A 10,084-nucleotide genomic window follows, 5' to 3' on the forward strand; every position below is an offset into this window, starting at 1 on the left:
ACAAATTGACCAGAGGGGGCACTATTACGTGACGGAAAAACTTTGACATTCAGTGATTTTAGACACAAGGCCTGCACATTTACCACATTAATCTGGGAACAATTTCAGTGTGGATTGTGCTTGCCTGTCTAATCTGTGTAATCTCACTCTCTCGATTGCCCAAGGCAAATCTCTCCACCTAGGAGACATGAAAGGCTCATCTCATCTTATCTTATCTTATCTGTGTGTTGACATTTCAATTATTTCCATGATGGCTATGGCAAAAGTGTTTCGCAACAAGACAGGTTCACTGTAATTTATGGTATGCCATTTTTTATTTGGCTCCATGAAGGCCAAATGCCACAAAACTGCAGTCTGCTACAAAATTACATTGCCATAATTCACCATAACACGTTGACCATAACTCTCCACTGGTACTGGTAAGGAACATTTATACATTTTACACCATAAAAACACTGTCACTGTGACGTTGTGTTTTCACAGTATCACTTTTATATTCTGTATTCAATGTTGCACTAGTCATTGTATGAATGATTTATCATAGATGTTGTTTTCCTTATTATATTTGACTTTATTGTTGTATTGTTTCTTTTCTTTTTTATGATTTCAAACAACCTGTGATGTAATGGAAAAACGTCTGTCAGGTTATGGAACATTTAACAGGAAGTAAAGAAGTGATCACTTCAGTGTACACATCAGCACATAACATTCAGTATCTTGCTTCACACAGAGGAAGAGTCTCACACAAATCAGACATGTGCTCCAAGACCATACTTTGGGCCCTCATGCTGTTCAGGACAATATGTAAGTACTTTCACATGCAATGCTACTGTATGTATATGCTGTTTTAATTATTTAATGTATTGATTATTGTGATTCACATCACGAGTCCTCAACGAATGGGTGGCTATAACTTTGGACTGTTATGATGAACTTGTTTCCTTGTGTCCAATATAATCCTCTTCAAAAGAAATTATAATGACTTAAAATATTTGACTTATTTTCACTTTTTTAGATGCTGCCGAAGAACTTACAATCCATCAGCCTGACTCAGTGATCACAGCTCAGCTTGGGGAGTCGGTGACTCTTCAGTGCAACTTTACCAAAGGGACTCAGTACATGTTCTGGTACAAGCAAAAGCCAGGAGAAAGGCCACAAGTGATGGTTAGGGCACATGTGCTATCAGACAGTGAGTTTCAGAGTGGGTTTAGTAAACTTGATTATAACATGCAGAGAGGAGATGGTGTCTTCCACCTGACTATAAAAAACACTACTACCTCAGACGAGGCATCCTATTTTTGTGCAACTAGAGATTCATACGATACCATATTCGGAAATGGGACGTTTCTGGCATTGAGAGGTAAGCCAGGCATATCTTTTAATTCAGTTTCCTCAATGCTATCTATCATTTCTCCTGTTGTAATGTGACATTAGTTGCCAATGCTCTCCATTTCATCAGAGAAAAATATTCTGTCTTGAAGTCCAGATGCCATCATTCATTTGTTTTCGTTGTGTGTTTCAGAGAAATACTGAATTACACATAGAGTATCAAACAAAAAATTATGTCTGTGTAGAAAGTAGACTTCCTCTTAAACTTCTTATTAAAGTTCTTGTAATTATTAATGAGGCAACATGGAAATATGGCTTAATCCCAATATGTGTTTGTCGTGGTTTAAAACTGACTGCAGATCACAGAAACCACAGATTGGATTTAACAGCAGTGATCCAAACTCCAGTCCCAGCACCAGCTCACTCCAGTGACCCACAGACTCTGGACTGTACAGTACTTACTGAAACCAGAACCGAAGAGGTCAGTGTGTTCTGGTTCAGACCTGCTTCGGGGGATTCCCATCCTGAGATCATTTACGTTCAGAAGAACTGCAGCAATTCTCAAAGATGCGTATACAGACTTCCTATCGGACAAACTTCTGATTCTGGAACCTTCTATTGTGCTGTTGTCTCTTATGGTCATTTATTATTTGGGAACCGAATAAAACTGGATAAACAACATACAGGTATAACTTGAATTAATTTCTTCTTCAATTATATTCTTGTAGACTACATTAAAAAAAATGGTTAGTTTAATTATACCTTTCTTTATTATTTTGCGTTCTTTGAGTTGAAAACATCCTCTCAATGCATTATTTAGTAATTTTGTTACATCAAGACATACTATTCTATTATCTTAAATCTAAATACTACTCTATATCTTAAATCTAAATTTTGTTTTAGAGCCAGTGGACCCTGTAGTTGTTAGTTTGGGGGCTGCATTGTCCCTGTGTATTGTAGGATTAATCCTACTGGCCTATTTAAGATGTAAAAGGACTACATATAAAGACTGCAAAGGTAAGAACATACTAATTGCACATAAGGAATGGAAATAATAGTGGCTGATGTGCACAGAAGCTCAGTTTACTGACCGGTTTGCATTTATTGATATTTTATCAGTGAACACCACTCGGGGCCACACACATTTGAGGGCACAGTCAGCGGGTCAGGTAAAGAAAATATTATGGCTTTAATTAAGTTAAAGTCATGTCTTAATGTTTGCTCATGTAGTTCATGTTTTTTTTCTTTGTTCTTGTTATATTCTGTCGATCAGTCGCACACAGTTCGAGGTGGTAGTTCATCACAAACATGGTGGGAGCTAGTCAAAGGGTTACCACGGAGATTAAGTGTTTACATTAAAAAATAAAAAATGTATCTGAGAAAACATGTTTGTTCAAGGAATTTTAATATGGATGTGAGACGACTATGTGTTTCCTAGACCTGTGATGCAGAGATGCTCAACTACTCTGCCCTGCAGTTCACTGAGGGGAGGAGCAAGACTGGCAGAAAGAAGAAACCGCCACTGCAGGAAAGCACCTACTCTGATATTAGATCAACTAGATCCTAAATTCACTTCACTTGTAAGATTATCCCTCAGATTGCCATGAATAGTATATGCTGGTGTTAAAATATCTTAAATCGTTTTTTATGGACATTGTTGATGGGGTATCTGATTACAGTTAGCTCTCTGACTTGAGAGTTCAAGTTTATTGCCATAATATATGACAACTAGAAAATGTAATTCCATGGAAGGAATTACCATTGCATGTAAATGCAAAAAGGTTGCTGACTGTGTAAAACATTGTATTAGGCCTATAGTTAAAAAGACAACTAGGCTACACAGTAGAATAGATAAATAACAATAACCCAATTACAATTCCACTGAAATTACTTGGAAAGTCACATTTAAAAAGTGATTTATGAAAATGCATCAAAATTGTGGATAGCCTATAGGCTATTTTGGAAAATAACTCTTTAAAAGACTGAAATGAAGTTGCCTACTTAAAACGAGTTGCAAGAGCTGACACTTTAGTAGCCCACAGTGACGACTAATAGGATAGCTTACATAGCCTTCATATAGGCCTACTAATGCAGGTTAAAAGTAGGCCATAGGCTATAGATTTAGACACCATTGGAACACGGAATACAATCTCAAACAACGCCAAACGATGATGCAGCAACAGGTAGGATATCTAGCAATGTAGGATATTTTATGTAGGATACACATATTAGCCTACAGGATGAGCTAGTATGTTCTTCAAAGTATTTCCAGGTGTGTGATTGTCCTAATAGGAATGTACAATACGCTGTTAACAAAGGTTTTTAATTTGTGAATGATGCCGAAAGTTTTAAATGATTGCCTGGCTGGCAAGTCCTATAGCTGAAACGACTAGCGTGCTAACAAACAAACGTGAAATGATAGCAATGCAGTTTGTACTAGAAACGACTGTAAGAAGGCTTGAACCTAAATCGTGCAACTAGTTGCTTGTAACTTGCTAGTAACTTGCTTGTCGTTAGCTAAATACAGTGTTTACGTTGACGTTAGGTTAGATTGTCTTTAGCTGTTGATAACGTTACCGACAGCAAACCGGTTACTGTAACGATATAAACAAATCAAGTAGGCTAAGGAGTAGCAGGAGACTAGACGATAACGTCCTGGTTTAACCTACAGCAGTGGCATGGTAGAATGTTTTCATAGCTGTTACAGCCTGGTGCAGCGGTGGCATTTGGATCAAAGATCCTTGATTACTGACAGCTGAGCACTGACGTAACAATTAATCTTTGCCGCCAAAGGGTCTCAACGTTAAGTCTATGGGATTTTTGAACTCTTTTATCGTAAATATCTCAAAAAATATAAAGTTTACAAATGTGAAAAATAATAGAACAAATGTCCGTTTCGAGACCTTTGTAGGAGTGCTTGAATGACGTCAAACGGTTCAGTGGTTTTAGAGCCTTTGATCGTTGATTTTGGTCGGAAGCAGAATAATTACGATAATAAGAAGAACAGGGATAAGTCTATGGGATTTTTGAACTCTTTTATCGTAAATATCTCAAAAAATATAAAGTTTACAAATGTGAAAAATAATAGAACAAATGTCCGTTTCGAGACCTTTGTAGGAGTGCTTGAATGACGTCAAACGGTTCAGTGGTTTTAGAGCCTTTGATCGTTGATTTTGGTCGGAAGCAGAATAATTACGATAATAAGAAGAACAGGGATAACAGTACATTGCATTTACATGCAATGTAATAACAGTCAGTCTTGGCAACAGGGCAGTACTTCAGACTACTCCAGAACTTACTCTGTGATAGGTGATAATGGGCTGTCTTGCTAAATAATCTCATATACAAATCAATCATTAAAGGCTTGAATCTACTGTATACATACTTTGTAGCTCAACTGAAAGAACATGTTGCAGCTGCAGCATACACATACATATAGTCTGTTTAGAGGGCTTCTCTTACAGTATGTGCACTAAAGGCTCTGTGAACTGCTTGTTAAAAGGTTCAACCTTGGTGCCTTTTTTTAAAAAAATATATATTATTTGTGAATGTAGTATCCTCTGATGTTATGTGTTGCATGATGAATGATGTTCTTATAGATAAACATTATGAAACTATGCTTCACTTGTGCTTTTTGTTATATAGTGGGTGGAATTTCATACATCTTGATTAGAGTCAGCCTGATATTTAGTTCTGACAAGGTAATGAGTATCAGCACAGCAGCTCAAACTGATGTTTGCTGAATTCATATGCTGGTCCCTAAAGGAAGTTACACCTCTGTAACCACAGCCAATCAGAAATCAGAACCCACTCACCATATGTCAGCGGCATTGCATACTAAACTCAATCTTTTAAGATTGAACATGAGTCTGGGGAGGCTGCGCTTTGTTTCTAGCGTGCCAGGACTAGAGTATGGCTGTTTCTGATTGGAGCCAAAGGTTCTGGCAGTAAACAGCGAAAATAGATCTGCTCAGGTTTCCAGCCTGAGCTGCCGGGCGAAATTCAAATTCTCTACTTCCACAAAAGCACTAACTGTGTCGTAGCGGCATCTTCTGCTATGTTCTGCTGCCAACATCTTCACTGACACTGAATATCTTGTTTGCCCAATAATAAAATCGTAATGCATGCATGAAGCCTTTTTTATCGTAATGTACTGATTCACTAGGTGCAACACCTAACCAGGTCCGTGTAGGCACTAATTGCATTACAGTTTTTTTCAATCGCTAACAAGCGTTTGTCCATTCATTTGACACATTTTCAAAACTCTAAACACAGTTAGCACAACATCGGTCTTTTGTGGCCATACCATTCACACATTTCATGTAGTTTTCACACAGTATGCAGTCAGTGAATACATTTCCACAATGCTTACATTTTCTTAACAGACAAGCTATACCTCTTAACAAAATGATGGATCGTTTTTCTATTATTTACGAATGTTAACACACAACATCCCACAATAGCAAACACAATATTCCAAACCTTAGATACAGTATAAAAACCTCTGCTTCTGCAATGATATCAGTTCAAAAGCAATATACAGTATCTCAGCTGATAATACTGTAAACAAACAATTGAATAAATGACACACATGACGTTGGGTAAATTAGGCCAACCACAGCCATTTCCAGTTTGGCTTAGACTCAGTGGCAGGGGGTCATTTTTTTCATATGACATTGACACAGTAAAAGGAGGACTTTGAGGAGTGATGTTTTTGGAAACAAAAACAGAAAAAGACAAACACTGTGATGTCTGTACGAGTAAGAGTACGAGCAAGGGGCCCAGGAAGAAGGGCAGGCCAGTGAAAGGAGCAGTGAGAGGTGCAGGCGCAGAGAGAGGAGCAGGGGCCAGGGAGAAGAGTAGGCCCAAGGAGAGGGCAAGGTAGAGGTGTAAGAATGTGTGGTGGTGGCATTCCAAGGGCTGCAAGAACAGGTAGTCAGTGTTGAAATTTGTGCCACTATCATTGCCCATGTAATCAACCTAGGCCTTTCACTAAGAAAGGCTGGTGAGAATACATGTAAATAAAATATCAGATGCAATGTTGATGACAGTCATTTTGTGTTTTTTTTCCTCCCCTTTTTACCTGGGCTTTTTGCTGTTGTTTTTTGTTCAGAATGCTCTTGTGTTTCATGGATATTTTGTTCACTGCAATGCTGTAAAACGTTTTCTGTTCTATCATAGTCTACTGTAATCAGTATTTATACTGCACCTCCTGTAGGCCTAGTGAACAGTTACTGTAAAAAAAAAAAAAAAAAAAATTTGCTTTTTACTGGAATGCATTTGAATGTGACCATTACATCTGGACATACAGTTCCCAACCAAGACATTTTGTGTAAAAATGCTGGATTGCATGTTTTGCATGCAAATACCTGTAAAACTGAAACATAAAAGTCTATGCAGTTTTTGTAATGTCAACAGTAGCCAGTATTTTGAAACCTAGTGTACTCTGATTGACTGCATGTATCTTGTGAAGTGAAAACAAGCTTCATTCTTTGACAAAATAACTTCATTTTGAGTCAGGTTTCCAGTGTTTTGGTAAAGTTAGTGTGTGCAGAGAAATGACGAGTTAGTGTATATGTAACAAAATGTGGTGTAACAACATGGAATGTGCTTTTGAGAAGAAAATGATCCATTTGGCCAATTGTGTTTTGTAGGTGAGAGTCTGTGTTTATAGTTTTGAAAATGTGTCAAATGAATGGACAAACGCTTGTTAGCGATTGAAAAAAACTGTAACAATAGTGGCAGGTTCAAACACACCTGGCTCAACCGGAAAACAAATCAGCGCATTAGAGCCTTTCGTGTAAGTAGCCAATTCCCCGGAAGTTCAGGCAGGGTTCACCCAGCCTAAGTCTTAATTTTTGGAGAATGGTTCAGGTTGATGACTTCACCGAAGACAGGTTCCCATTGCTTTACATTGAGTACATTTGACTAAAAGAAAATGGGTTAGAGTATTCACACTGCCTCTGTTAGATTCATATTGCAACCAACAGCTGTCCAGGTATAACTATCTATACATTTTGAGATGCATATTGTGACGATCCAGCCTTCCCATGCAGGGTCCGTCCCTGACCCTCCGGGTCAATTTGGTTGGCTGTTGGCTGCTGTTGCTGTTTGTGTGTACCAGCAGGGGGAGCTCTGAGTTGCAGATGTGGCTAATTGGTGGCCTAATGACGAACAACATAAAACCAGGACCTCCCAGTCCGTGAGGTCTCTCTCTCTGGCTTGCTCGGCTCAACAACAGGCTGCGTTTCCCACTTGATTTTCGTTTACCTTTTCGCATGACACCTTATATGCTGACATACACTAAAGTTTGGCTTTCCTTTCCATTTACTGACTTTTGTATAGTTTGTTAATAAACCTATTTTGTTAATATACTGTATTTCGGTGTGGTCTCTCCCTCTTTTATGTTTTGGTGGCCTTGAGCCAGGAAATCATTACTTTTTTACTCTAAACTTTGCAGCCTATTGAAGAACATGTTGGAGAGTGGGCTATTGCCCATAATTGCCCATATGGATAAGATGTTTCTTTTTCAAAACATCACCATTGCCTGTGGACTTATTGAGCATTTTTGTTTGTCTTTGTCTACGTAAGGCGCTTTAAGCGACTTTACAGTTGTTTTGTTTCCCGTCTAATGCCTGTGTACTGGTAGCCTATGCTGGCGAATCTCGCCGCTCCACCATGTCTTGATGTCTGTGTGTTGAACGCTTCAATACACAAACAATTTGTGCATACAGAAATGCGCTATAGAAATAAATGTAACATCATGTGACAAATCCAATATCAACTGGCACTTTAGAAGTGGTCTGGTGTCAGCCAAGCTGGCCTACATTAAGGTTGTGGTATTATGGTACGCTGTTGGTGTAGTTACACCACTGCTAGAGATGTTATCAGCATTGTGGTGTTCTCAGCTAACTGGATACTTTAGAATTGTTTTTGTTTTTGTTTGTTTAAATCTGAGTGGTGTTTTTTTGTTGTTGGTAGTGTTACTGATATGGGCCAAGAAAAAGAAAGAAACAGATAATATTAAGAATATCAGTAATATTATTATTAAAACCATTATTATTTAATTTCCTCTCACAATACTTCCAGTGAGTCGTCCTTCCCCCCCCCCCCATTCAGATAACCACCAATCAGATAACCAACTACAGGGGCAGCAGGAGCACCACTGAAGAGGACAACACCTCACTAGCAGAACAGCTCAACTGCTTCTTTGCACCTTTTGAGGTGAACACCACCAGTGGCAGGAATGACATCACACCTTCGCCAACCCACAGCAACGGCCACACAGTCACCATTCAGGAGGATGAGGTGAGAAGGACGCTCAGCAGAATCAACCCCAGAAAAGCTGCTGGGCCAGAAGGGGTCACAGGAAGGGTGCTGAAAGCCTGCGCGCCACAGCTCTCAGCCATCTTCACGAGGCTCTTCTACCTGTCCTTATCTAAAGCCACCGTCCCACCATGCCTCAAATCTGCTACAGATTTGATCACAAACTGTTCCCTGCCCTCTCTGAAGGATGTCTTCCACTCCCGCTGCACCACCAGAACTGAAACCATTCTAAAAGACCCCACACACCCCACATATCACATATTTGCACTGCTGCCCTCTGGCAAACGCTTCATGTCCATCAAGTCACATACAAACTGATTCAATAACAGCTTCTATCCTACTGCTATACGAACACTGAACACATCCAGACACTCACACACATGGCTCATCTAAACATGAAAGACTGTGCCCTTCTGAGGGTGGACTGTTGTTTGACACTTAACTCCTTGACTGTTTGCAACTTTTCACTTTTTTTTTCTTCATTCTACCTCACCTGGTATTCCTATGAGCATGAATGTGTTGAGTTGTATGTGTACTATGTATGTAATGTGAGGGTATGTTTTGTGTGGGTCCCTCACCCTACTATGGGGCTATGGGAGGACAGAAGAATGGGGATGGGTGATTGTGTGTCTGCATTGTCTTAAATTATTAGCCCTATACTTTTTTTAAGTGCACCGTGAGGATGGTGATCCAATTTCGTTGTATTCTGTGCAATGACATTAAAGTATTCAATTCAATGGCACTTCAAACAGTATGTCATGTCTTAAATTGTGCCCTTCTAGTGCTGTAAACATAATGCAAGATCGTCTAAGGTGGCCCTATGGTCTATAATTGGTGTTCCCTGTGTTCCCTTGCATTGGAAAAGGGTGCCATTATGGAGTGCCCTCCATGTTGCCCCTAAATGCCGCTGTTCCAAAGAGTGCCATTATGGAGTGCCCTCTATGCTGCCCCTACAGTACATGACAGTGTTCCAAAGGGTGTCATTATGGAGTGCCCTCTATGCTGCCCCTACAGTACATGACAGTGTTCCAAAGAGTGCCATTATGGAGTGCCCTCTATGCTGCCCCTACAGTACATGACAGTGTTCCAAAGGGTGTCATTATGGAGTGCCCTCTATGCTGCCCCTACAGTACATGACAGTGTTCCAAAGGGTGTCATTTCCAATACAGAATGCAGTGGAATGCTAGCCTGGGTGTTTCCATCCTGCCTTGCGCGGTGATTTCATTCACGCTGCTAAGGCAGTCTGGAAACTACCGCCCTAATTTTTGCCTGAGATAGGGGACCAATCACAGAACAGGGGAGAAAGCAAGACCATGATGAGCTATGCACAGACACATTTGATAGACATCCGTGGGGCCCACTGAACGGATCAGGGCATTTTTTCCAAATACGAGAAAATTAACATCTGGTTGCCAGACCACATTTCATT

General features: G+C 39.7%; 1 protein-coding gene across 1 annotated transcript; it reads left to right on the forward strand.

Moving 5' to 3' along the window:
* Positions 1-737: 737 nt before the first annotated feature.
* LOC134095860 (M1-specific T cell receptor beta chain-like) lies at positions 738-3,051 on the forward strand. Its single transcript, XM_062549574.1, has 6 exons — positions 738-804; positions 1,016-1,360; positions 1,689-2,015; positions 2,233-2,346; positions 2,449-2,498; positions 2,768-3,051. The coding sequence occupies exons 1-6, from the start codon at positions 756-758 to the stop codon at positions 2,894-2,896; spliced, it is 1,014 nt and encodes a 337-aa protein (XP_062405558.1). The 5' UTR covers positions 738-755; the 3' UTR covers positions 2,897-3,051.
* The last annotated feature ends 7,033 nt before the right edge of the window (positions 3,052-10,084 follow it).

The sequence above is a fragment of the Sardina pilchardus genome, chromosome 11 (genome assembly GCF_963854185.1).
Source record: "Sardina pilchardus chromosome 11, fSarPil1.1, whole genome shotgun sequence".
Classification (NCBI taxonomy): domain Eukaryota; kingdom Metazoa; phylum Chordata; class Actinopteri; order Clupeiformes; family Clupeidae; genus Sardina; species Sardina pilchardus.